General features: G+C 38.4%; 4 protein-coding genes and 2 long non-coding RNA genes across 11 annotated transcripts; 3 read left to right on the top strand and 3 right to left on the bottom strand.

Moving 5' to 3' along the window:
• Positions 1-1,608: 1,608 nt before the first annotated feature.
• On the top strand, positions 1,609-9,999 carry reep1 (receptor accessory protein 1). The gene is made up of 8 exons (XM_031278832.2): positions 1,609-2,029; positions 3,628-3,700; positions 3,814-3,890; positions 4,014-4,134; positions 4,549-4,662; positions 4,907-5,072; positions 6,432-6,712; positions 7,863-9,999. The coding sequence occupies exons 1-8, from the start codon at positions 1,998-2,000 to the stop codon at positions 7,932-7,934; spliced, it is 936 nt and encodes a 311-aa protein (XP_031134692.1). The 5' UTR covers positions 1,609-1,997; the 3' UTR covers positions 7,935-9,999.
• A 57-nt stretch (positions 10,000-10,056) lies between these two features.
• On the bottom strand, positions 10,057-12,276 carry mrpl35 (mitochondrial ribosomal protein L35). The gene is made up of 4 exons (XM_031278834.2): positions 12,094-12,276; positions 11,694-11,859; positions 10,432-10,576; positions 10,057-10,329 (listed from the first exon to the last, which is right to left on the bottom strand). Exons 1-4 carry the CDS (start codon positions 12,209-12,211, stop codon positions 10,141-10,143), a joined length of 618 nt encoding a protein of 205 aa, XP_031134694.2. The 5' UTR covers positions 12,212-12,276; the 3' UTR covers positions 10,057-10,140.
• On the top strand, positions 10,586-18,603 carry LOC118493706. Its single transcript, XR_004895658.1, has 3 exons — positions 10,586-10,955; positions 12,289-12,292; positions 18,593-18,603. It is a non-coding gene; the product is annotated as an uncharacterized LOC118493706 (long non-coding RNA).
• On the bottom strand, positions 12,769-19,121 carry si:dkey-21a6.5 (laminin subunit beta-1). Its single transcript, XM_031279208.2, has 9 exons — positions 18,870-19,121; positions 16,940-17,113; positions 16,663-16,801; positions 16,474-16,562; positions 16,131-16,194; positions 14,987-15,075; positions 14,758-14,870; positions 14,494-14,650; positions 12,769-13,552 (listed from the first exon to the last, which is right to left on the bottom strand). The coding sequence occupies exons 1-9, from the start codon at positions 18,916-18,918 to the stop codon at positions 13,395-13,397; spliced, it is 1,032 nt and encodes a 343-aa protein (XP_031135068.1). The 5' UTR covers positions 18,919-19,121; the 3' UTR covers positions 12,769-13,394.
• An 875-nt stretch (positions 19,122-19,996) lies between these two features.
• cfap99 (cilia and flagella associated protein 99) lies at positions 19,997-25,566 on the bottom strand. Of its 6 annotated transcripts, none has more exons than XM_035994436.1 (16): positions 25,309-25,566; positions 25,052-25,186; positions 24,851-24,974; positions 24,617-24,711; positions 24,407-24,513; positions 24,139-24,316; positions 23,905-23,985; positions 23,487-23,555; positions 23,220-23,306; positions 23,013-23,101; positions 21,597-21,801; positions 21,255-21,396; positions 21,009-21,160; positions 20,709-20,914; positions 20,397-20,596; positions 19,997-20,277 (listed from the first exon to the last, which is right to left on the bottom strand). In XM_035994436.1, the coding sequence occupies exons 1-16, from the start codon at positions 25,345-25,347 to the stop codon at positions 20,141-20,143; spliced, it is 2,046 nt and encodes a 681-aa protein (XP_035850329.1). In that variant the 5' UTR covers positions 25,348-25,566; the 3' UTR covers positions 19,997-20,140. The 6 variants fall into 6 exon arrangements, with proteins under 6 accessions (XP_035850329.1, XP_035850327.1, XP_035850328.1 ...); XM_035994434.1 differs by having other exon boundaries at positions 19,999-20,277; positions 24,830-24,974; positions 25,309-25,563; XM_035994435.1 differs by having other exon boundaries at positions 19,999-20,272; positions 20,401-20,596; positions 24,830-24,974; positions 25,309-25,563.
• Positions 20,812-22,594, top strand: LOC118493707. Its single transcript, XR_004895659.1, has 2 exons — positions 20,812-20,965; positions 21,612-22,594. It is a non-coding gene; the product is annotated as an uncharacterized LOC118493707 (long non-coding RNA).
• Positions 25,567-26,109: the final 543 nt, after the last annotated feature.

Raw genomic sequence — 26,109 nt, 5'->3', positions numbered from 1 at the left:
GCAGACTGTATTACACCTGTTTCTGCTTTGAGCAATAACTATACATACCTATACATTTAGCCCTTCAACGTCACAATAAACACTAAATGCTCTGATCACAAATAAGCTTTTGGGAAATCTGAACCTGCTAGCTTGCAACAGCCCACTCAACAGGTCAGGAACTGTACTGCACGGAAAATCGAATTGTGTTCACACCAATACCTGTCGGGCAAATAAAACGGCTTGCTCAGCAGTTCTGAAAACAAACTGAACAGTAAAGAATTAAATGACTCAGTGCTGCTTTTCATCATTCTGCTGTTCTGGGATTGCAGTTTACTAATAATCAGGTGCTGGTGGATAAACTTAGAAACTATGTCAAATCATTATGGGCCTTCTTATTTTTAAGCTGCTAGATGATGGGAATAGAATTACATTATATTGATATGTAGAGTCTGTTTATTTAAGAAGGTCAAGAAATCTAAAGCTTTTTGGCAGTGCATTTTGTGTATTTTGAAGCCATTCCTTGGCTTCACAATTGTCAAAAGGATTATAGTCCAGTCATTTTATGAAAAAAGGTAGAACAAATTTTGTATCATCAATATGTCCTGAGTAAGGAAAAAAAGCCCCGAAGAATCCTATTAGGGGAAAGTTTCGAAAAAGACACAAATATAGCCTATTCATTCTTTTTCTCATGTGACTACGGTAAACATTTTAACCTTTAGATATCACCATGAAAAGTACTGAGTTGATTACTTACATCAAGACATACAAAAAATGTATTACAAGTGTTTTGAAATTGTTTTGTTAACACCATTTGCCCATGTTAACAAATAATTTCAACAAAACTTGTAATACAGTTTTTGTTTGTCTTGATGTGAGTAATCAACTCAGTAATTTTCATGGTGATAGCTAAAGGTTAAAATTTTTACCCTATTCACGTGAGAAAAAGAATGAATTGGCGTATGAATAGGCTATATTTGGGTCTTCTTCGAAACTTTCTCCTAATGGGATTCTTCGGGGCTTTTTTTTCCTTACTCAGGACATATTGAGGATCAGTTGAGTTTGCTTCTGTTGCAATTTGTTCAAGGTTGACCCCCATTTTGGCTTAGAATGACTGGACTATTAGATTTCTACTAGCCACACTCCCTCAGCAGCTTTTGTTGTACTTTAACAAACCCTTGCCTGTGTTCTGGCTTCAGTATGTTGGCCAAAGGCAAATCAAAGGTACTGTAGCTCTAATGTAGCAGTTGTTCCCAGGTATGTTAACCAGAGGTCGAGAGATTTCATGCCCCATTTTAAGAGCTGTATTATTTTAGTTAATATTATGTTAAGGTGGGCAATTAATATGATAATCAATTCATAATTTCAGTAAAGCAAAATCATTCTCTGGTTCCAGCTCCTTTTTAGATTTGTTGTTTAAAGTGAATATTATGGGGTGTTGGTCTGCTGATCAGACAAAACAATCAATCTGAAGCTGTCACTTGGGTTTTAGGGAATTGTGATAGACATTTTTCACTATTTTATAGAAAAAAAATGAATCATCTAGCAAAGGAGCGGCCGATTTATCAATAATTAAAATTGCTAAGTTTCACCCCTACCCACATGGTGTATATTTCTAAATTAATTGTTTAATCAAAATGACCACAAACTGAGTGTCTGGATCTCTGGACTGTTTTTATGTTTGCTCTGCAAAGGGAAATGTTGTCATTAGGGGCCCAACATAAAATATTTTCCTCCACGGATACACAGTTATTTCATACAATCATATCACATCTAAAGCCACTTTTAGCCAGGCAGCCTCGTCTTTACCTACCAGACATGCTGACTGAGTATCTGTGTTGTCTGTGCAATGCAACACTGCCATCTATGGATAAGAGTAATAGTCACTGTTTATCCTGCATCACGTTGCTGCCTGTGTGCGTCCAGACGACGCCGCCGCCGCCGCCTGCACGCGCCTGCCTGTCATCTGGAGGACACTCCTCCCTGCTGACAGCGCGTCCTGTCGACTTTCCATCGCAATGGTCTCCTGGATCATCTCTAGACTTGTGGTGTAAGTGCTTTTATTATTTCTTTCAATATGCTCTGTCACAGAGGAGGATAATAATAAATTGCGGTTCTCGGTTATTGCGGGTATTTGAGCCGCTCATTGACGGTGCTGGAGCAGCGCGCTTTACAAGCCCCCGCAAATTGTCTAATATTTAATCAGAATCAGACGTCCGTCTATAATTTTTGTCTGAAAACAGTCCAAATTCCACAGGATTGTACTTTGCCATTTCAGCAGCAGGAATGCTGAGCTAGGCCTGTATAGGCTATAGTGTATTTCTGAACAGCGCTCAGTAGCCTGGCACTCTGTGTTTATCAAGTCCCCTTTTTTATTACACAGACAAAGAGGTGACGTGATTGGCTGAATAATCTATTATCATCCATAAAATGGTCATATGAGTCAGATCCAGAATTCAGAGGCGTCTTTCACTGGCAGAAAGCTAAATGTCACTGAGCAGCGAGGAGCGGTCTTTGAGTGGAGCCATATTCTCTGTTGATGTCCCATATTGGGGGAAAAAACAAAAGGGATGGGTCAGCCTTCTCAGGTTACAATGCAAGAGTTATTCATGTAATAAGAGATGCATACATCCCAAGCTATTCCCTTATGGCTAGGGATTTGAATGATTTAACAATAGGACGACATTTATCACAGCAAGTTATGGTTATTTCTACCTGCACAAAGTATGAATCAGCGCCATTGCAGACTGTGTGGAGTATACCAATGGCAGGCCCAACCTTAAAAATAGTGAGGCAATTAAATTTAGATTACAAGATCTTGTTACATACAGTAGATGGAACTGTCTCAGACCTGGCTGTTCACAACCTGCTTATGTGGGTCATTTTGGGTCCAATCTCCAACAGAAAGGTTTAGTTGCGTCTCCCACAGATTTATATTTAGTGGCCTTGTGTTTCTAACTCTGTTAGTTAGCTGGCCAGGCTGGAGAGGTGCAACATGATGTGGGTTAGTAATTCGATCAGGTCGCACTCACAGCTGTTGCCTGACTGTAGCAATTCAACAGGGTCTTGTCTCTGTTAGGACACCTAGCAGCACAGGTGTTGATACACAAATAGAATTTTAAAGAAAAGGAAGAAAACACATGGAAGCTAATTTTACTTCATGACTGGAAGTTTAGCACTTGGACAGCTTGTTTAACCAAATCAGCCAGGGCTAAATCTACTGTAACTACATGGTTGATTTAACGTTTAACGTTTCTTTCTACGGAAAAGCTGTTGCACCCTTTCTGGTCTATTGGTCCTTGATCTCACCTGAAAACCGACAACCTGCCCATCTGTTTAGTTATGTAGGCTGTAGCTCAGAAAGCTCATGGGAAAAAGTGTATTGTATATATTGAAACAGCAAAACTATTTCCAGATACTTTCATTGGATTTATGAGGACAGAAATACTATACATCTAACATTTTAGCACAGGTATTTTTCAAGAGCCTAATTTGAAATCTCTGCCATAATATATTGTTCATAATCATGATTATTACATTTAAAATGTCTTGATTTGATGTGTCATCATGCAGATTTGAAATATCTGTTGTACTGCAGTATTAAATGTTTTGTTTCTGAAGTTGATGGGCACATTTTCTGTCTTCTAGACTTGTGTTCGGTACACTGTATCCTGCATACTCATCTTATAAAGCTGTGAAGTCAAAAGATGTGAAAGAATATGTGAGTATATCATTTGTATTTTTACTTAGGCAGTGTCGTCCTCACAGATATGATTCTACAAGGTGTTTTGTGTAGCTACTTTAACTATCTTTCATTGTTCTGTTACATTTTAGGTGAAATGGATGATGTACTGGATAATATTTGCACTATTCACGGCTGTGGAAGTGTTTACAGATATGTTTCTTTGTTGGTAAGTGACTTCAGATATTTCATGTTAATTAATTGAATAATATACCTCTTGACTGTTCATATCATATATTTTCATTATGCTTTGTTGTACCAGTGGCTCCATTATTTTGTGTCTTCATTACAGGATCCCTTTCTACTATGAACTGAAGATAGCCTTTGTGGTGTGGCTGCTGTCCCCTTACACTAAAGGCTCCAGTGTGCTATACAGGAAGTTTGTTCATCCCACGCTTTCCTCAAAAGAAAAGGTGAAAACCCTTCCTTTGTTGTACTTTCCCTGTATTCCGCTGGTGCTGTTCAAGAAAGTGAAAAGGTGAAAATATTCAGTTTAAGTTAATCTCCATGGTTTTGTAAATAATAGAATTCAAGCTTTGCAGCTGTCTAGAGAACAAAAGTGTCTTTGTGCCAATTCACTTTTCCACTTTAGCTGTTAAAGATGTGTTTGCAGGACAGGAGAGAGGAAGTGCCATGGTGTTCCTCCCTTTTTCCTTTCCTTTTCCTCTATGTCTGAGTCAGGAAACACATTAGTGAGTTGGTGAACATTAGTAACACAAACGAGAAATCTAAGAAGCACCTGTTTATACAACTCATTAAAATACAGACTGACATAATAATAAAGAGAGACACAATGTTCATGTGATTTGTTTTTGTCCTTGTTTCAGGACATTGATGAGTATATCTGCCAAGCGAAGGACAAAAGTTATGACACACTGGTGCATTTTGGGAGAAAAGGGCTGAATGTTGCCGCCACAGCTGCAGTCATGGCTGCAACAAAGGTAATGCAAACTGGATATTTGTTTTGTATTGACCTGGGGGTCCAGTAGAGGGTCAGTGTATATAAGGGATCAAGCATGTTGTTTGCTATTCACATAATAAATTAGGCTTATTGAGTGTTTGTTTGTAAAGTAGCCTATTGTAATGTTTTTATAAAATGATGTATGCCCCTAAAGATGATCTAAGCTCTAACTGCCACACATTGCTGCTGACACTAAAATAAAAACCTGATGTTACCTGTTCAAGAGCCAAGGGGTCCTGTCAGACAGACTGAGGAGTTTCAGCATGCAGGATCTGTCTTCCTATGAGTCTGACAGCGTTAACACCGGCCCTGGCACCACTACGCAGCCTGCAGCAGCACAGCATCGGACCAGAGCTATGATGCGTAGCAAGTCGGAGAGTTACAACAAGGGTGAGCAGACATAACTCTGGCCAGCACAGAAAAGTACAAGCTAATATTGTTATAGAGGCATATTAAAACTATGTTCTAGTGTTCTAGCCATTATGGTACCATTATTATTCAATAGCAGTGCCTGGTTTGTTTGTGTAAAACTGATTATCTTGTAGATTTCTGTCTTCCTGAACAATATTGTTTAAAACCTGTGCTTTCCTGAGTGGCCCCCTAAATTCAGTCCTGCCTTCCTGTTTGGAGCAGGTCAGGCCTCACAGGGCTGCCAGACTAACCACCCTGTGATAAAACTCACATGTAGCTGGGGGGGATTTGTTCCTAGTTTAACATCATGTGGAAACAGTTATTGTTTGTTTTAATCTGGATGGGGTGTCTTTTTTTAATTTATTTATTTCTTTTGTAGATTTTTTTACATAACATTTAGATACAGCTGTTTACATTGGACTGAAATATCTGCACAGTTAAGGCGTAACCCTTTTTTTTTTTATCAAACAAGGAATTGAGATGATTGAGATTCACATGCTGCTGTCATTTTATGACTACACTCAATTATAGGGATATATATAACTCTGGCGTTTTTCTATATTTTGTTATTGTCAACAAACCCCATTAACAGACCAAAACTAGCCACGTATGCTCAGTAATTTCCTAAAAAAGCTGGACACTGTAGTTTTTAGGATACATAGCTAAAACAGGAATGAACAGTGCATTTGTTGGGAATTATTTTCAGCAGTGGGTTAATACACATAGTGAGTATGGTGCTTTAGTGAGTATTTATGGCTGCAGGATGGGGTATGTTGGATTGACTCAAAATAAACTACAGTGCCCATGTTCATTGCAATGAAGGAACATGTCACTCAGTGCAACAGTGTGTCACTCATGTGTTTATAAGCTATAAAGATCAATTCATTGTTGGTTTTGGTCTTTTCAAGGTATTTGTTGACAATATGAAACAATGATAATATCACAAAGTGTCCTTTTAAAACTATTGTGACATTTTAAAGTCCATTTAAACAATATTGTCAAATATATGTTTTGGCTTTCTGCTGTCATTGCATTATATGAAATAGAAATTAGCCTGAGTGGACATAATTCTGCAGATATTAAGAAGGGACTTAATAAGAACAGGCTTGTTAGGCTTGTTTGTGCTGCAACAAATTGGCCCGGTCTTATGATAACTTCCTATTTGGCCTCTGCTCTGTGGTCTGCAGTATGATACTTTATGATATGACATCTCATAATCCCTGCTGACCAAAATCAGCTGCTACTTTAAAGCAATTACATAAAAAGTAATCTGCTTTTAATTCAATAGACCAGAGACACATTATTCATCCCCTCCACTGACCTTTTTTCATGGTACAGGACAGGATTTTGACATGACTGAGTATGAGATGTTGGGGTTGGACCAATGGGACTCCAAGGAGTTGCTGTCCCAGACCATTTCACCTTCTGAGTCTGAGTCCACACCCATTACGCCCTCACTTACACCCCAGTCATCCCCACCCTCCACACCCTCCCCACCCTCCACACCCTCCCCACCTCCCTCTCCTCCAGCTCCGGAGCATCCTGAGGAGGTGGGGAAAGGGGTGCAAGCAGCATCAAGCTCTCCACAGCTCAGGCTGATTAAGAGGAAGGCTCCTGAGGTATACTGCCTCGTCAACGTGGCTGCTCAGCTGCTGTCCGATTCTAACTGCCCCTTGAGAGTGGCACTTTACTCACCGATTCACTAATTTCTGCTGTGGTGTAGGTCTAAATAAATCATCATGGTTCAGTACTTCTGCACATGTGGAGAGTCTGACTGCTAACAGGATTTCTGCACTGGTGAAGCTGAATCATGTATTGAGTATCAGTGAAATTATTGTTTAGTTCAAATAAATGGGTGATCTTGCTTTTGCATGATTGCAATTGCTCACTTGTTTTGGAAATGTGGCATGGGAAAAAGTCCAAACATGGTTGACATATTGACATTGATTGCCTTCCCGTGTATTTCAACCCTGATAATAACTTTTGATGTGATGTTGGATCAGTCCCTGGATTGAATGATATTAGATGTTGAAATGTATTAATAAATACCCAGTTTGTTTGGCATGGTGATGCTAAATGAAGCAGCACTGTTTTAAAGATAACACCAGCAATATTCTATATTTTTGTTATAGTCAACAAATCCCATGAAGAAAAAAAAACAACAACAATAAATTAATCCTACGAATAAGTATTGTCAGTGTAGCCGAAGCCTGATACAGCGTATTCCTCTGTGCCATGGACATCTTGTTACCCTATACTAAAAACACATCAATGAGCCACACCATTGCACTGGGTGTTACTACATCACAATGAACATGGGCACTGTAGTTTATTTAAGTCAATCCCACATACAGCATTCTGCTGCCATCAATACTTACGTACGTATGTGCGTGCGTATTAATATGCAGCTACAAATAGTCCCCAACAAAAACACTTCTGTTTTAGCAATGTTCCAAAAAACGTACAGTGCCCAGCTATTATTGACTCCTTTAAAAAAAATAAAACTAAATACTTGTGACCAGCTTTTAAAAGGGTATGTCTTCAGTAGGAACCAATGGGCTTTAAGGCAGTTTATTCACAGACAGGGTATGGAGGTCAGAAAGTTTTGAGAGACAGACTAACACATTGTTAGTTTTTCCATTGGGATTTTTTGAAAATAAGAAAAATACAAAATAACACCAGCCATATACTGTGCAATTCGTTGAAGCTATTAGCTGACTAAACTCTATCTCCCTCTTTGCTTTTATCCTCATCTGTCCTTTCTTCTAGCCTCCTCTTAGAGTCATTAGGCCTCTCACAAGATCCAGGAGTGCCCTTTCTTCAAACAATGAAGCCATGTGAAACTGTCCTAAAGACTACTCCAGCTGCCTTTGCTGCAAGAAGTAAAAATACTAAATGGCCAAAAGCTACATGACTGAAGCAGCCTTGCTTTGGAATAAGGTATTACCAAAGTGACCTATGATGACCCCTCTATATATAGTGTATGGCTCATGATTTAAGAACAAGGTTTGTGAAATTGAGATAGTACAAATGAATGAATGGGCGATATGCTGATAGACATTTTGAATTTGTGGGTTATTGAATATGTATTTATGTACAGTGTGTGTACTTCATCTTTCTGATTTGATTGTTTTTATATATATCAGGTTTGGGAAGGCAATTGCATGCGTGTCTTCCCTGTCATAAGTCCTGCTGGTTATTTAACAGAATGTACTGTCCCTAATTACTGCAGCCAGCAGTGAAAGTGACATGACATCCCTGTTAGAGAATGTGTTAAAAGGCAAGGATCAAAAGAAAAGGCTGTTTTTACCCCCATTCAATCTGTTCTGGAGAAACATCTGTGAGCAGCGAAATTCTGCAATGATTATCACATAAGGTATTCAGAAATCACTTAAAAACCTATTCTGAGATGAGACAACCTACCTTTGTAGTAATGAAAAGTCAGACAGCAGTGGCAGACAATATTCTGTTATTTACCTCTCTATAAAAGCCTTAAAGAAAGACATAGACATATAAAATGTCTCCACCAATGATATAAGTTTTTCAACACATCTATGTTCTCTTTAAACAATCATGTTTGCACTATGTTTAGAATATAAAATGACTGCCCTCAATACTATGAAATGGCCAAAAATTACAATGACAATAAACAATCATATACAATTAGTAGCTGGATAGTATTACCAATAACTTTATTATTATTTCTTTTGTGGTAAAGAAATAATAACTTGTGTAACAAGTAATCACATCAGATAAAAGTCACTACTACAAAGTTTCCACAGTGGAGCAGACTGTTTTTGACAATCTACTGTTCAGTTTGTTAGCATGTTTTGTTATTTAATTGACAATTTTGGCAATTTGAGGCAAATTAGGAATGTGCCACTTTCAGCTGTAGCAGCAATTGGATATTACATGAATACATATTTACTGTATATAAACATGGTTCTTTTTCCATGTTTGAAATCACTGTGTAGTGCCCTGCTGTTAACTGAGCAACACTTCTTCGATCTTACTTTTTTAGGAATTCACGAGAGTGACTTTATTGGTTGCAGGTTTACAAACTTACATTTTAGTTAATATATTGCATGATGATACATGGTGTTTTCATATTGTAATTAATTCACTGAGCCTGAATCATAGCAACACTTTACACAAAGTATCACTGTGTTGGTTGTTGATGGAAGATAGATTTATTATTTTTATCATTGTATCTGTATCATTTTGGGTGGTTTGAAGTTTGAAACAAAAGCTTCTCAGGTACAACTGTTCTGTTTACACGTCATTCACTCTGATGTTGTATATCCTTTTAATGGATACGTAGTGGAAAAAAAATGAAACCGGAAAATCAGATTGTTTAAACGTTAGTAGTGTCAATGTTAGAGCTGGAGGTGATTCTCTTCTTTTAAAATTCATGCAAAATAAAACAGAGAGAAAAAAATGTTGCTAAGTAGCAGATTTGTATACTTGTGTGTATTCTGATAAACTCATCATTGCATGATGTTTGTTATTAATTTGAATGAACATTTTGATTTCTTAAATTATTTTGTTCAGATGCCTTGCTGGTAAACAATTATTTTGTCATTTTTTGTTTGCTTTGTAGAAAGAAATATGAAATGTTATGACTAAACATACATGTTGGCTATAAATATATATGAATAACATCTTACTTACTGATAAATTAGCCACTTTGACTTTATTCATGAGGAAACACCACTTAAAATCCTATGGAATTTTGTTCTGGCAGGCCAGAATGTTAAATTACTTAAATTTCAACTTGGTTGTGAAATATAAAAAAAAGAAAAGGAGGGAAGTTGACATGATGGTTCATGGCTATCAACGTATCCTTCTACTAGGTTGAATATTTCTGTTTAAATCGATTAACCACCATTAAATTAAGCAAAACTTTCAATGTGTCAATCTGTTTTTTTTCTTATATTAAAAGAGCATTTGAGGAAAACGGTAATTATTTATCAGATATGATTTTATTACATATATAACATTATAACATTATGTTCAAAAACAAGATGTCACTACATGAATCAGCAAATTACAGTTTAAGGTTGACCCGATCGTGGTACTTCAAGTACGGATCGTTAACATACCAGTTCCTCCTTTTCCAAAAAGAGGTTGTCATTTTATCCAAAAGCTTGCTCTGTGTTTTGTTACAGAATACATGCTCCCTCAGGCGCTTTCGTCTGGCAGGTTTCTTCTTCCACAGTTTCTTTTTGTATCCAGCCTGTTTACACCCGAAAACAAGAATTCAGATTGGCGACACTGAGTTAAAGGTGCAAAGAAAAGAAATCTGTGATTTTGGTAGTTCACAGTAAAAGACTTGTACCTTGCGCCTGATCCAAAGGTCACAATGCAGCCTCATGAATCTGTCTGTCACAGCTTTTACAGTCTTCCTCTTCCCCTTCTTCAGACTGACATATGTCAGACTTCTGCTTGGTTGTTGATTCAGACTGGGGATAAGTGCCGATACCCTGCAACAACACAGAGAAGTAGAGAAAGAATACAATGAAGAAGGTTAATGTTACTCAAATTACAGAACAATATTTGATCACTTAACAGTTTAGCTTCATATAGTCAGGTTTTGATATATCCCTTTCTGAGATTTATCAGGATATTCAATCATTACAATAAACAAGTAGTAGTGTAATGGCAAAAATTACATTTAAGCATGATTCTCTATATTATTCGTATAATTTCTGTTTGTGTTTCTCTCACAATGCTGGAAGAGAATTTATCTCATTCCCACATGTAGATTCCGTACACAAAGTCTGGAGACGAATGCGTACAGGCCTTGTTTGAACCGATAAAGGTACAAGGTCACAGTAAACTATCTTTCTGTGAAGATCCAGTGTTCCCTTGCTAGTTCGAGATGTACGGGGTATGTGACCCCAGGGTGAAAGTAGGGCAAGAGGGAAAAGACGCAGTGGCTCCAAGGTGTCTATTATGATTTAGATTGTCTCTTGTGTTCAGATATGCCTGTAAGAAATGCCAAGTCATGTTTAGACCAGAACATGTTTGGTTATCACTCCCATTTTCTTGTTGTGTATATAAGCTCAATGTTTCTGTTCACTCATTGAAGACACTTTTCCACATAGGGATGCTGTGCCTTTTGTGAAATCGTGTTACTCCTATATTTGTAAATATATTTAATAAAATACAAAAACCTAACTTGGTTTAGTCGACTGTCTTATTTTGTTTCACCTTCTATTTTAAAACATCTACACCTGCTGCATCGAAAAACTTCCACCACAGTAGATATTGAACGAAGTATCTTTTATTTTGTGTTGCACCTACTCCACGCACCTCCCAACCCTGATTTTGTTGCCACAAAAAGCACACACAGTATAAAATAAAAAAAGGATATGTTGGAATATTGAGATTTTCTTTAGAATAAAGGAGCCCCGCTCAAACCAATACAAAACAGCCCAGACCCTATACACCCATGCCCCAAACAAGAGTGTAACATACTTTTGGCTATATTGTAAAATGTGGTCCTTAACACGAAAAACAATAGAGTTTAAGTGGATTTTATTAATAGCCACTTTTAAGTTAAAAAAATCAGCAGGAGTGTTCCCTCTTGTCTTTTACCGTTGTAGGATGTTGTACCGGGGTGTCTGACACATTGCAGCCCGCAGAGGAGCGCGGACAGCGGCTGCAGCAGAGCTGTAGAGAGGTGGAGGCTGGATGAGGCTGGAGAGCTTACAGAGCTGTGGTGTCTTGGCACACAGAGAGACAGACAGCGGCCTCAGCAGCCCTGTCAGACACAAGGACAACATAAAATCACATGAGGAGGATTACTAGTAACGTTAAAGAGAAAACCTAGCACTGTTGCTAACGTTAATGTAGCAACTTCACGTACTATCTGTGCTAACGAACTACACGTACGCACGGTTGCTCCAACTGTTCAGTGCATTGACACATGGATAAAAGACTAAACATTTATGGAATGAGGAGAATGAAGTATGAATGTCAAATTGTAGGTACACACCGGACACCTTCCTTGCCAGGGCGGCCGCCATGTTTTCTCCAGAATGCTGACGTAAGTACGGAGCCCTGTTTGGACAAATTTCAATTTTTATAAATATGACACAGAGCATTACCGCCATCTAGCAATTTGTTACTGGACATGTAGGCTGTCCGTGTGTATGTTAAAAAATATCGAAACAAATGTGGTAAAGTCCAGTTTTGTGGTACTTGTACTATAGGCTACTTTTTTTGCTACTGTATATTTCTATATTGTAGCATTACTATTTTTACTTAACTAAAGGATCTATAGTCCCTTCACCATTGCTATCTGTTAGCCTATTGAAACAAAATTCTGGTAACAAATAGATTAACAGACAATCCTAAAATCATCGTGGAGGTGTGTTTCAGCCTCCAGAAATTCTGTTATGTACTCCAGCAACTTTGTGTGCGTGTTAATACTTGCAGTCTTGAATGTAACTTTCAGCTGCAGGCCTATCTGTCTTTCTACTCCATGGTTGTCACACTCTGTAAACATGTTTATCTGATCCATGAGATCTGCCATTTGTCACAGTCTTCTGTTGGATGTTTACATAATGTGGAAAGAATTGTTCAGTGCTGTGTGGCCTAACCACAGTCTTGTAAGAGGGACCTTTCTCTTTTCTTTAGTCTAAGCATCCAAGAATAATTAAAGACGTAATCTTTTGTCACCAATCATTTTTATTTATTTTCCTTTAAAACATACAAATATAACCCTCAAAATAGCAGATGAAAAACATTAAGCAAAGGTATCAACTAACTACAGACAACACAATGTGCTGTAATCAAATATATAATAATATTTAAAAACACAAGGCACAAACCAGTTTACACCTCTCTGTAACTGTGGAACTACACAAGTAAATGCAAGCATCTCCACCAAAACATGTGCAAAGTAAATCAATTACCTCTGTAAAAAAACGTGCTTTTCATAAGACAGAGAGGTTCCCACCAAGTTAAGGCACACAGCTCACCGTTCCAGCATACCTTTCATAATCCAATAATCTAGTTTATGAAAGGAGTGTGTTTGTCTCTGAGTGGAACAACTGTAACAGTGTCAAACTACAAGAATTCACAAAAACCTCTGTTTCTCAAAAATATATTCAAATGTACCACAAAAAGCTAGTAGATTGTCAAAGTACAGTCAAGTTAGTGCTCTTAGTCCAGTGTTTCACCATCAGTCTTCCTCTATCAGTCCTTTTTTGAGTTGGGACCCACATGTAGATAAGACTTCAGTTGGTTTTATTTTACCAAGCACTTAGACAAGCTAAGATGATGTCCTTTGGTTCACCAGCCAGCATATACAGGTTCTGCATCACAGGGGATCCCATAGTATCGACCTTGAGGTCGCTCTTTGCGCAATAATGGAGCTCGTGCTACAGTTAGCTCTCCATCAGTGTCTCTCCGTCGACGTAAGACCATTAAGATGATGAAGAGTAGGGTCACTGAGGAAAGAGAAAAAACAACAGAGGATGTTACAGGAAATGTCCACACAGTCTACAGTCAGGCGTTTTACACATACACAAAGAGTGTATTACACATACACAAAGAGTGTATTGATGTGTGTGATGTGAGAGCATGATTCTTATTTTATCTCATTGTGTCCTGTTTGTGCATGAAGTGGACTCAGTGTAAGAGGAAACAATCTGTTTTCAGTTTTGTGCTGAAAGAAAAGTGTGACTGTATAATAGTCTCTCTGAAAATGAAAGTGTCACATATCGTGGGCATAAACTACAAGCCCAGAACAATACTTACGGTAGTTAATAGATGAAATCTGCAGCAAGAAATGCATGTTATCAATTTAAATACATACAGTAATACAGAAATAAATTACAATAAAAGACAAACTATACATTTCAACAATACAAAAAGTGAAAAAAACGGGTTTTAAATAAACATAATTCATTTACATTTATTTTGTTATAAGAAAACAATTTAGTCTGTAGAGAAGAGTAATCCTGTATTCATAGTCCTTTTTGGTGACCATTGCTAAGTCAAGAGTTGAAAGTTCCTTGGCGTTTTCTGAAGTTGTACTGCATATTTAGTCTGTTTCATCTTTGCTCATTTCCTTTTATGATTGAAAAAAACAAACTCTGTCCCATTAAGCTATAGAAAATAGGCATACTTAATAGTATCCAAAGGGAGTTATGAACCATTACCATGTCAAACACCAGCTATTAATACTTACTTCAAAAACATTGTTTTGTGTGTAATCAGATTATATAAATGTGGGAAATTGCAGCTTGAAGCTTTTCAACTTTAAAGGCAACCAGTTCTAGAAGCATAACTGCAAGTCCAATGCCTTTAACATGGTGTGAAAGACAAGATGCATTTTGGAAAGAAGCTCTGAAATATCAGGGAAACTGGATAGTTAGTTCTTACTTACCCCCTCCTCCAATAACTAAAAGAGCAATAGTGACGGGAGCCAATTCACAAGTGTCTCCTTCTTTGTGGAAGAAAGTCTCCATGCAGTAGCCTGGAGACAAGCTGCCCTCTGGACAAAACGCGTCGCTGGGACACTGAATGGGGTTCACATCTGGACTCTGAGAGAACAACATGACTCTGTCACCAAACATATGCAAGATATTTGTCAAACACACACAGGTTCATTTTCTCTTGTGGGCCAGAGTGCGGAAGGTGCAGTACTCACAGGGCAGTAGTGATTCTCTGGGCATACATCACAGCTCTCCTGGCCCCAGTGGATCTGGAAGAAGCCACTGCCGCAGATTTGACACATAGTCTGATGGGGAGCCTTGTGCATGCCTGTTCAAAACCAGATATCACCTGGATGGATATTCATGCTTGCCCTTTTCTTTCATGAGCCGCAGTACTCATAAGCATAGGGCCTCGTAGCTTTAAGTTAGCATGATGTGAATTACCTGGTCGACACGGTGTGCAGTCTTTTGAGGCAGTCTGTAGAGCTTCTTTTCCTGCAGGACACATCTGGCACTGGCTACAACCAGATGAGCTGTCAGAGAGAGAGAGATGCTTGTTTGTCACTGTAAAATGGACAAAATACTTTCACAGCTGCCACAAGTAACTCAGAGGCATTTTTGAAAAATGTCAAAGCTGATTCAGTTTAGAGCTGTTCACAGTGCTAACAAACATATACAGCAAGCAAATGGTTTGGTGTAGGTCTGTCATTTCAAATGTTAAGCAAAGGTTTGAAAAATAATAGACATCATTAAAGAAGGAAAACTGTTTTCAGAGTCTCAGATCTGTGTAAAGCAGTAGCTCAGTCCGCAGGGACTTGGCTTGGGTTGCCGGTTCAAGTCCCTGTACGGACCAAATACAGAGTGTGGCCTGGTAGCTGGAGAGGTGCCAGTTCACAATGCTAGTTCACCTGCTAAGGTGCCCTTGAACAAGGCACCGAACCCCGAGGGGCGCCTGTTCATGGGCATCCCCCTCACTCTGCCATCTCTCCATTAGTGCATGTATAAGGTCCTGTTTGTGTATATTGTGTGTGTATTTTGGGCCTGTAATGTGTAATAACAACGAAGAGTAAAAAATAAATAAGTTTATATCTGACTGTCATGGTAAAGAGCCGAGCCTAAAGGTCTTCCTTCCAAGCCAAAATCAGTCTCCTTTACAGGGTGCATAGGCTCAGATATGTCAAAGGAGCTCAGAGTAACTTTCACTCCTCTTCCTTTGCTTTGATCGTGATGCCTCAAAAATGCAAACCGAGAACATGAGACCTTGCGGCCCTTAGCCCTTATCTAGGGATTGATAACATCTACCATCTAATATTTCCAAGTCCAGTTCTATAAGCCCCATTCATATGTGCTGGGACATGATCATACATGCCACTTACATGTTCATACCTTCTGCTGATTAATCAAAGCAGCGACTGTGTAACTGGTCTTGTGTGTGGGGGTATATCTGTGCCAAATTGTTCCAAACAGAACCATGGGATGAAATCATGTGATGTTGTTTGTGATTATCACACAGAAATCGTTATGAATGTTCCACACTGATTTCTGAGTCCTCCTTAAAAACAACCAGTGACGTTCAAATGCAACTTACTTGCAAAAACGTCCCAGTGCACACGGTGCACATGAAGTGGAGCTCTGCTGCGATGAAAAAAAACCTAAAAGCGACAGACAGAAAATAACTCAACACGTGATTTGTGTTTTCTCTCAAGTTTCAGAAGATTTGAAACTATGTTGAGAACATTGCATGTAAATTTGTAGTCATACATTTTTATATGTAGATAATCTATTCATTTTCAAGAATGCGTTCCTTTATAATTGATCTGGAAAAAACATTTTACATTTATAAGTTTAATAGCTGATCTCAAGCAGAAAGCATATCACTTGTTACTGATTTATAACAGTATGGGTTTTTGTCTACAGCTAAATAAACTCACCTGGTGAACAACTTGTGCAACTGTCTCCTCCAGTGTTATTGTTGAAGGATCCAGGAGCGCATGGTTGACATAATGGACTTCCAGTGAAACTGTGTAGTAAAATACACAAGACATTGACCAGTGAAGTTGACGGTAAAGCCTATACCACTTGAAGTAAAAATAATTTCTTGGCACAATCTGTGTCCTTACTTTGTATAGAAGCCCCGGTTGCAGGGCAGACACTGCTGCTGTCCTGCTAACGGCTGATAGAATCCTCTGGAGCATGGCAGACAGGCTCCAGGAAATAGACACTGACCAGGGTCAGAGCAGCACGCACACAGCAGGGTGTCTGGGGAGGGATAGAGAAGGATTTCTTAAGTTTGACTTTCCATTCTTACATACAGTTTGAATCCCTTCAGTAAAAATAAATATTAGAGGTCATCTTAAAATGGTGGCTTCGTGTCAGAGGACATGGCCGTTGACTCACTGTTGTCGTACTGCGATCCTGGAGCACAGGGCTCACAAGTAGAAGTGTTGAATGCAAAGCAGCCTGGGGTAGTGCTGCTCAGAATCACGGGAGTTATGGTCAGACTGGTCACATTCTCCATGAGAGTGGTGTTCATCACAGCAGGAGAAAGTGTTGTCTGGCTCACCACCATGCCTGGAAGAGAAGGGCACTGGATGTTTTAAATCTGACTTCTGGTAGTGGACTGATACAGGGCTGCAGTGCAAACTCAACAATTTAATTTGCCTAAAATAGTTAATGAATGCAAAATAATGATTGGGGTTGTTCTGGTAGCCTAATCATGAGCTGCAACGTCCCCGGTTCAAACCCAGCTCTGGACCTTTGTTACTTGTTGTTCATCTTTATCCTTATTTTGTGTGATGTATCTACTGTCAACTATCCAATAAATATGCACCAAAATACTTTATATAATACTTTATAACTTTAAAAAGTTATGTATATGTCATAAATAAATAAAAACACATTAAATAAGATTCACAGGGCCTGTTTGGGGTCTAAGGTTATTTGCTTCGAGGGGTCCCCCTTCACATTTTCACCCCCAATAATTTCTCCACATTAACAAAACCACTCAAATATTATTCCTTAATGGTTATGGCTTTAAAAAAAAAACATGCATTTTATTTTCATAATGGAACAAATACATTAGCAACCATATTATAAATAATAACTCTGATCTCTCTGCTCCGATCTCTGTCTCCAAAGTCACATTCTCGATGAGAGTGGTGTTGTTCTGTTGTTTCTGCTCACATATTCACGCACAGAACATTAAAATACATACACACATACACCAAATTAGGGTTTTCTGCTGTTGTGGTGTCAAGTTTTTAGTATGTTTTCATAGTTGTGGGTCATAATGGATGTCATATTCTTGCTGCAAAACAAATATACCTACAGATACAAAAAAAGTAACCTGAACCTGAAGTTTGCCTGATAGGGACCCAGGCAAGTGTCAAGTAGAAATTACTGGCAAATGTAGTCTTGGTGTTAGGCAGAAATTGCATTTATGTATACTTCCAGGCATTTACAGTAGTAAAAAGTTAATCTAAGTAGATTCACCGTAAATTCATCCCCCATCTTCTCAGACATGCACTGAACATTGATCCAGCCTCGAAACACAACCAAAATATGAAAAACAAACAGGTGGGTGGATGGTTCTCCTAAAAGATGAGAACGTCTTCAAACTGTGTGATATCTTAAATCACTCCACAAAATCTTGAGTACAGTAACTTTATCTAACCACAGAGAAATAGAGCAACAGGTATAAGCACTCAGCAAAACAGAGCCCATATTGTGATAGTAATTACATTAGCCATGTGCCTAAGTGCTTTCTTGAATAGGAGCCATCCTCCTCAAGAAATGCAATTATTCAGAAAGGGGGTCATGTGATTTCTCTTGTTCTCTAGGTTGGCAACATTTCTCTCTTAAACTTTTAGACACTGATAAACTGGCAGAAAGAAATACTGTAATCCTGAAAGTTTGCCGTATCAAATTCAAGTGTCAGCTAAATGATGAAGTTCCTATAGAGAGATTACAGTAATACCACAGTAAGATGCCACAATTTAACATACGATTAGTATTAATTCCACTATACACACAATAGAAACACAACAGCAGCCTAGGCCAGTAATGCTAAGGTCAACAGGAGAAAGTTTGAAGTTATGAAGTTTGGGGGAAAACAGTAAGATTTGAATTGACTTTTTATTCCATGTATAATGTTTTTGTACTTTGTTTATTCAACCAAAATCTATAATACGCTATAATATGCTATTTCAGTTATAGTGGTGAATTAACACTATGGTATCTATTGGTATATATCTCTATAGACCTACAGTACCTTTCCTGGTGGGTTGTAGCATTACAGCAGTAATTGTCGAACAAGTGTCCAACTTACCTATGAAAAAAGCGGCGCATATCGCAGGCAGAACTCCCCGGCAGTCCATCCTCCAGATATTATCGAGTACTAGCACCAAAAAATGTCAGGCTACAGCATCACATCCCTGACAAGCGCCTGAGCTGCTCTTGTTTTTACAGGAATCGCCTGTGACGTTCTCTCACAGTGGGATCAGTCCTCTCATCAGTGTCATATGACAAAATACACATCATGTGATTTTGCTTTACAGAGGAAAAACGGGAAAATGGGCCCGATTCAGGCAGATCTCTTGTTGTTACACGGAACGGCCAGCAGGGACACACTGCCTCTTGTGTGGTTAAAATCAAATACATTCCACAGTATATTCTATATGGCAATGATTCAAATCCATTAGTAAACCATTACATGGAAAATTGGTCCAAATCATTTCAAATAGATAGATATAGATGGGTAGATAGAGCTATATAGATAATAATAATAATAATAATAATAATAATAATAATAATAATATACTTTTTATCAATCTCCAGTGGGGAAATTACAATTAGCACTTATTATTAACACTTCAATTAGATATTTCATTACCAAAAAATATATATTTTCATTACTTTTATTGCTGTATTATATGCAATGTTATCAATAGGCCCATAATAATCCCTATTTTTCACAACAATATATATGTGTATATATATATATATATATATATATATGTATATATATGTGTATATATATATACAAAAACAGATTTGCTGTCACATTTCTGAGCTATACTATCCATAGTTCTGCTATGCAATGGGTGTTTTCAGACAACAGATGCTTTTGAGCTCTTGATGATGAGAAATCATGAGTGACATTTTGTACAGTAACTTGTTACCAAAACATACAAGTCACAAAAGTAACACCAACATTGTTTTGAGGAAGGGACATTTCCTTCATAAGTCATAAGTTGAAGATCCACTTCCCTTTTCATGCTACATACACACAGGTGGGTGGAATTTACTTTACTTTGGGGAGACATTTGTGAGCTTTACTGAACATAACAAACCTTAATTAACATTTTATTATAAGTCAAGATAAACAATTCCAGATAATTACTCACATGGAAACCACAAAAGGCTAATAATACTAATAATTATTAGCTTATTTGTGAAAATTAATCATAGCAGCACTCAAACATTTTTTCCAACAATTTTAATGCAAAATGTGTCAAAGAACACAACAAAAAGATGAAAAGCTAACCATCCCACACATTACTTGCAACAAATATAACTAGAGACCCTTCTGATCTAAAATTAAACATTCACAGGCCTGTGGAGAATATTTATGTCTTGAGTGTTTCTGTCTGAGAAACAACATAAGGAGCGTCCTTCTGGATGTGACGCTCTAAGCTCAGCTCCAATTCCTCCCAGCTTTTCACTGTCAAGCTTTTCTGGCAGAACAAGAAAGAGAGAGACAAATACTGCAAAAACTGCTTCAAGCGAGAAAAATCCCAACACTAACATAAACAGACAACCCTGACAACTTACTTAGGCTACTGAGTATTCCTACTCACTTTGTCGTGTGTCCCTGTGTTTCTCTCTTCTGCGTGTGCTGCTGCCTGTTCAGAGCGTTTGGCCTTCCTGCCTTCAATTTGCTTCAGTCTTTGGCGCTCTTGCTGTTTCTCTTCAAGCTTCTTCTGCAGAGCCAAAACTGTGTCATCCCGAGTCATCGCCTGCCGAAAACCTGGCCTGGCTTCCCTCTCCTTTTTCCTGCAACATGCGAAAACATGTGTGTGATATTTGCATGTTTGTATAAGTATCTGCTTCAGACCCACATTTTCCTACTAACCATAATCAAATCCAGGCCAAACATTTTCCTGACCTTATGACAGCAGCCTGTGCCAGCGCTCTCGTGTGGAGGTTGATGGTGTCCAGTTGCTCCAAAAGCAGCTGCTTCTTGTTCTGCTTCTCCTCCAGGATGTGCTCCCGTTTCTCCTGCTGCTCTGTTTGCTGCGCCTCCCTCAGGAGAGCCAGCCGCTCCTTCAGCTCCACCAGGGACATCTCTCCCAGCAGCTCATGGCCTGCAGTCTGACACGGGACAACAGATTCAGCATGACACAAGGCGTAGCCAACGTGAAGGTATGTCAAATGTTAAATGGCGCCCATGCTTTCCTTCACTCACCTCTGAGTCGTCAAAATTCCTGACTCTAACGTGAGGAAGTGATTCAATGGCGCGGATTTCACAGATGATTTCAAATCTCCTGCTGAGCTCTGCTTGTGCTTCCTCCAGTGCTTGGCGAAGGAGCTCTCGTCTTTGCTCAGAGACTTCTTTCACTGTAAAATGTGTGTGTGAAATTGTGGAGAATGAAAAGGAAATCATGAATGAGGGATCACTGTATCACACGTGATGTCAAACGAGGAGGCGTACCTATACTTTGCTTGATTTTCTGTAACTTCTCTTTAGCTGTTTTTGAGTTCTTATGTCCTTCTGCCACTTGTTGCACCAAGTCTCTCATTTCTTTTTCCTCCTGCAACCTTTTCTCAGCATATCTCCGCATCAGCTGAGCTGTCTACAAGAAAAAAGAAAGCAACCATAAATAAAACACTTTATTATTGATGTCTAATTGCAATTCCCTTAAAATGACTTCTTTATAGGGTGTTTGTCGAGAACAGACATACTTTTGTCATCTTCTTACACACTTTAAAGCACTGTGTAATCTTCTGTAAATGCTTTTTCTTATCGGTTGTTGAGGGAGGGATCTTTACCCACCTCTTCTTTCTTTAGCTGAGCAGTCTTCTGGTTGCGTTCCATTATGCGTGTGCGGGCCATAGCTGCCTCTTCATAACTAATGCGTCCCTCCAGACGCCTGCGCTCAATCTTGGCCAGCTCCTCCTGAAGGTCCTTCTCACGCATCTCCTTCTGCCACTGGAGGAAAGACGAGGGCTCACGTGCCCCCTCCACCAGACTCTCCATTCTGTGTCACAAACACAAAGAAATAACTCCTGCTGCAGTTGAGCTTTATTTATGTGTAGCCCGGGCTAAAATTAATTTAGACATCAGGATGTAAATAATTTATGCAAAAGGTTAAAATGTATAAATGTGGTTAAAATGTACATGGATGGCTAAAATGTATGAAAATATAAGAGTCAATCTTTACAGTTCAAAAGTTAAAATTAAACAGTTCATGCCAATGAGCATACTTTGTTTGATGTGTACCGTACATTAGCCAGCACGAGTAATCGGCCTAACATGGTCAGCAGCATCATGTGTGAACCCTAGTTTTTCTTTATTTTAATTTGAACATCCTAAAACAGCCAACACATTTCCATTTTCAGGTAGAGGGGTGGGGCTTAGCTGTAAGCCGCAGGGTGTCTGTTTGAAATGTCTGCCTATGACACCTTTGAATTTAAAAGCCTCTAGGCTCTAATTTTTTAATGAATACATATTTTGATATTCATATTGTTTTAAGGACTAGGGTAGATAACTGGGCAATATAAGTGCAAATCTGAACCAAATCCAAGCAATTGGTAAACAATTAAATGAGTGGTTTTATTCTGCACTTTTTCGCCCATGGGGTGAGTCACTATATTGATAAATGTAAGCACTTTTTGCGGTATAAAATATTTTTGTTAAACCATCCATTTCATGAAGGGGACATCGTAAAATTATGAAAAAACATGGTTGGGTTTTGTTCTAGGGGTATCTGAAAAACTAAAGCCCATTTGAGGATTTGTTTAGGCAATTAACTGTGCCCCCCCCCACCCACACACACACACCCACACACACACACACACACACACACCTTTGAAATCAAAAATCCACCTCTGTATTGGAGGCACCGCCAGTTACTTTAAATTTCAGAAAAAAGGGACAAAGGTTGTACAAATCATAATAATTTATAAGTCCAGGTAATGGCGCCATTAAAGTTGAAAACGTACCCAGGGCCTCGGCCATAGTACTACTACACTGAGCAGATTTAGCTACATTGGACGGTGTTACATGTAAAAAGTCCCATTGAGATCAAGAAATTCTTTGCAAGAAAGACCTGAGAAGAAATTAGGCTACCTTATCTACAACATCACAACAAGACAATTCAGTCAGACAAATCAGTCATCTCTGATGATACTGAGATGTTTAATTCTCCTAAAATAGGTCAAGCATTGGCAATTAAATGCTGTGCCATACCTTTGCAGCTCCTTCTCCAACTGACGGTCATATAGCGCCCCCTGTCTCAGGATGGCTGCACTGTTGAGCTTGATGGGCCAGCTGTTATTCTAACAGAATCAGAACAGAACACCCATGCAAGTGGATATTATGCCTTCCTTAGTTCATATTCATCACTATCATACTAAAGACTGATCCACTGAAGCAGGTGAAATAATTAGATCTCACCTTATTACTGGAGGGAATTTCAGAGGAATGAAATGAATTGAACTTGAGTTTTGATTCCAAGTCCTCCTTAATCTGAGACATCGCTCTCTGCAATATAAATGATGGTTCATCAGCAATGTGATCTGACTTTGAACTGTCTACTGACTCACTCGGTAGTGAATTTTCTCCTTACATCTGGTTTTTATCTATATGTATAAGTAAGCATGAAGGCATGAATCAATAATATTACTTTGGAAATCCATGTAAAGTACAGACAGTAGCCCCTACCTTGGTGTGTTCAGACTTCTGTGGATTTCCACATCTGAACTGTTTCATATTTGCTTCATAGAGCAGTTCCTTTGGTGAAAAACAAATGTGATGTAATAAAGTCAGTATACGTGCTGATGATAATAATATGATGATAGTAATTGTATATGCCACCAGAATTGAATTCCAAAAAATGATAATTTAATAATTTATAATAATAATTTATGTTTTCAATGTACTGTAATGTAATGTTTTAACTGTTGCTGTTGCTGTTGTTGTTGTTGTTGTTGTTGTGCATATACCTGCTGTTGATTTACAACTACTCTTTCTGTCAAAACTTGTTTTCTTTGATGTATTTCATTAATATAACAGAGCATAATTTGCCTTTTACATGTCATAGCCTTTTTCTGATCATAACGGGTGAAAGCAGATATTGTACCTCAGTCCTTTGATGGTTCTTTTGTTTGATCTCCTCTATCATCTGCGTTTCTTTAGGAGCCATGTATGTGCTTTTTGGCACCTATAAAACAAAAGCCTTTTGAGTCCACCACAGCCTCAACACAATAAACAGCTTAATGCTCTGTCTTGTAGTCTATATAAGACAGTAAACAGAAACTGTGTGCCAATGTTTGAAGGAAATATTGTATATGCTATAACTGCAAATAGGGCTGACTGGTTTTGATTTTTCCTGCTGTGGAATGAGCTCAGGCATAGGCAGAGGTCGAGGTTTAGGTTTAGAGAGAGAGAACTCCTGGGGCTCAGTGGTTTTGATTGGAGCTTTCTTGACCCGACTCCCACCAGATATTTTGACAGCAAGCCGGTCCATGAGAATATATATCTCAGGGCGCCATCTGAAGGTACAAATATGCTTTTATTCCTTTATTCCTTGCCTTTGGAGAGACATTGATTTCCTACAAAATATTTCCCTGTTCTTTTCTCACCTTAGCAGAGGGTTAATCCAGTGTTTCTCCACATAGGCAGCGTCATAGATACTATTCCACTCATCTTGTATCCACGTGGTGAGGTTTGTGAAGAAGAAAGTCAGGAACTATACAGCCAGACACAATACACACACAGAGGGCACAATAGTGTAGCTATTTATTACTGGTTATGTCAAATGCAACAACACTACTCTGATCAGCGTTTCTTACCATGTGCATCTTCTTGATGTCCAGAGATTTGATAATGTTGCTAAAATGCTGAAGTCCAAGGTCATCAAGAGAAAATGTGGCAAGGTAACAGATAACTGAAGAACAACATAGTATTGTAAACATGTGAGTGGCAATCTGGTTTTATTCAGAGTCAAATTTGCATTATAATGTATAAGTTTGTTTAGCTAGCTAGGTCACTAATTGTCAACTTACTGACAAACTGGCTGCGGTCACCTCTAGATAAGCATTTCCCATTCTGGCCATAGAAGACATTGATAACTACGTCCAGTAACTGTTTGTGCTCTATGCATCCAGAAACGACATCAAGTATGAACTTCTTATGCAGAGTACCCATGTTCTGCAACAAATAAACGAGATAGTCAGGTGTCAGCACAAGCATGCATCAGGGTAGGCTACTGATCTGAGTCTACCCACCTGCAGATCCTTAGAAGCATCTTCCATGAAGTCATCCAAACACTGTCTGCCAGCACTGAACTTATTGAGCAGCGCAATGGCCTCCTTGGCAAGTGATCCATGGCTTGATGCCATTTTGTATCGATCTGCAGAAAGCTGGTGGAGATTGATAACTGTGGTGAAAAGATCTTTGCTAAGAGAAAAGCCTAAAGAATTACAGTATCCTCAATACTCACGCAGGCCTATAGATTGTGTAAAAAGTAACATTTTACTTCTACCTGAGACTGAACTAAAATGTTTGCTATTAAAAGATACATATTAATAGAAAGTATTCACGGAGCGGCTTGTTTTCAGCGCGAAATCGTTGCCATGTTTAGTCGTTGCTTAGCAACACACTTGCGTAAACAGAAATGTATCCTGGCTCAAACGTCTAAAGTCAAAAGAGTAGTGCCTTGCAACATCGGAATTATCAAGATGTAATTCAATTAATGAGAGATATTTTTTTTAATCATTGTGTTGTTTTGTTCAACATAAAAAAAAAAAAACATTCATGGTTTTAATCCATCGGATGCAGATTAACAGTGTGACAGCCTGATCCTTTGTTGGCTGCCATAACAATAATTATGACGTAGCATATTGTGACGTCTGTGCCAGCCATGCGCTGCCTTCATGTGCTGTCGGACTTGGAGAAGTTCCACATCAACGTGATACATACAATACGGAAATAGAAAATACAGGCTGATAATTATAATTAAATGAAGGCAGCAGGCCTATGTGGGAGTGTTACAAATAACTGTTGTAGGGAAAATTTACTTAAAAGCTGATTACTAAAAAAAAAAATCACATGCAAACTGGGGTTTTATAGTCTCACAATGCATCATCTGATTTCCTGCCATAATCTGATTAACATAAACTGATTTTGTGGGCAAACATAGTCACTGGGTTGTTACTCTGTGGTCACACGTTTTGTTTTAAAATGTATACATACTTTAAATAGGATAGTATACTATTCTATACTAAATAGTAAATATACATATATATGTTATTTTTTATTATTATTATTAAACATCTACAGTTTA

Source organism: Sander lucioperca, chromosome 18 (genome assembly GCF_008315115.2).
Source record: "Sander lucioperca isolate FBNREF2018 chromosome 18, SLUC_FBN_1.2, whole genome shotgun sequence".
NCBI classification, from domain to species: Eukaryota; Metazoa; Chordata; class Actinopteri; order Perciformes; family Percidae; genus Sander; species Sander lucioperca.
The sequence above is the reverse complement of the archived record's forward strand: the minus strand, read 5'-3'. Positions and strand labels throughout refer to the sequence as shown.

Bases quoted from the DNA above. Each gene is read 5' to 3' on its own strand.
- reep1 (XM_031278832.2), top strand. From the start codon at position 1,998: ATGGTCTCCTGGATCATCTCTAGACTTGTGGT. The intron at 2,030-3,627 runs GTAAGTGCTTTT...TCTGTCTTCTAG, and splicing joins ATCATCTCTAGACTTGTGGT to ACTTGTGTTCGGTACACTGT. The intron at 4,663-4,906 runs GTAATGCAAACT...TACCTGTTCAAG, and splicing joins CAGTCATGGCTGCAACAAAG to AGCCAAGGGGTCCTGTCAGA.
- mrpl35 (XM_031278834.2), bottom strand. From the start codon at position 12,211: ATGGCGGTAATGCTCTGTGTCATATTTATAAAAATTGAAATTTGTCCA. The intron at 11,860-12,093 runs GTGTGTACCTAC...TGTGTCTGACAG, and splicing joins CCTGGCAAGGAAGGTGTCCG to GGCTGCTGAGGCCGCTGTCT. The intron at 10,577-11,693 runs GTAAAAGACAAG...GTGTTGTTGCAG, and splicing joins CGGTACAACATCCTACAACG to GGTATCGGCACTTATCCCCA.
- si:dkey-21a6.5 (XM_031279208.2), bottom strand. From the start codon at position 18,918: ATGGACTGCCGGGGAGTTCTGCCTGCGATATGCGCCGCTTTTTTCATA. The intron at 15,076-16,130 runs GTAAGTTGCATT...TCTCTCTGACAG, and splicing joins GCACTGGGACGTTTTTGCAA to CTCATCTGGTTGTAGCCAGT. The intron at 14,871-14,986 runs GTAATTCACATC...GGTTTTGAACAG, and splicing joins CTGCACACCGTGTCGACCAG to GCATGCACAAGGCTCCCCAT.
- cfap99 (XM_035994434.1), bottom strand. From the start codon at position 25,347: ATGTATCTTTTAATAGCAAACATTTTAGTTCAGTCTCAG. The intron at 21,161-21,254 runs GTACGCCTCCTC...CACATTTTACAG, and splicing joins GAAAATCAAGCAAAGTATAG to TGAAAGAAGTCTCTGAGCAA. The intron at 20,915-21,008 runs GTGAGTGAAGGA...GTCCCGTGTCAG, and splicing joins GGAATTTTGACGACTCAGAG to ACTGCAGGCCATGAGCTGCT.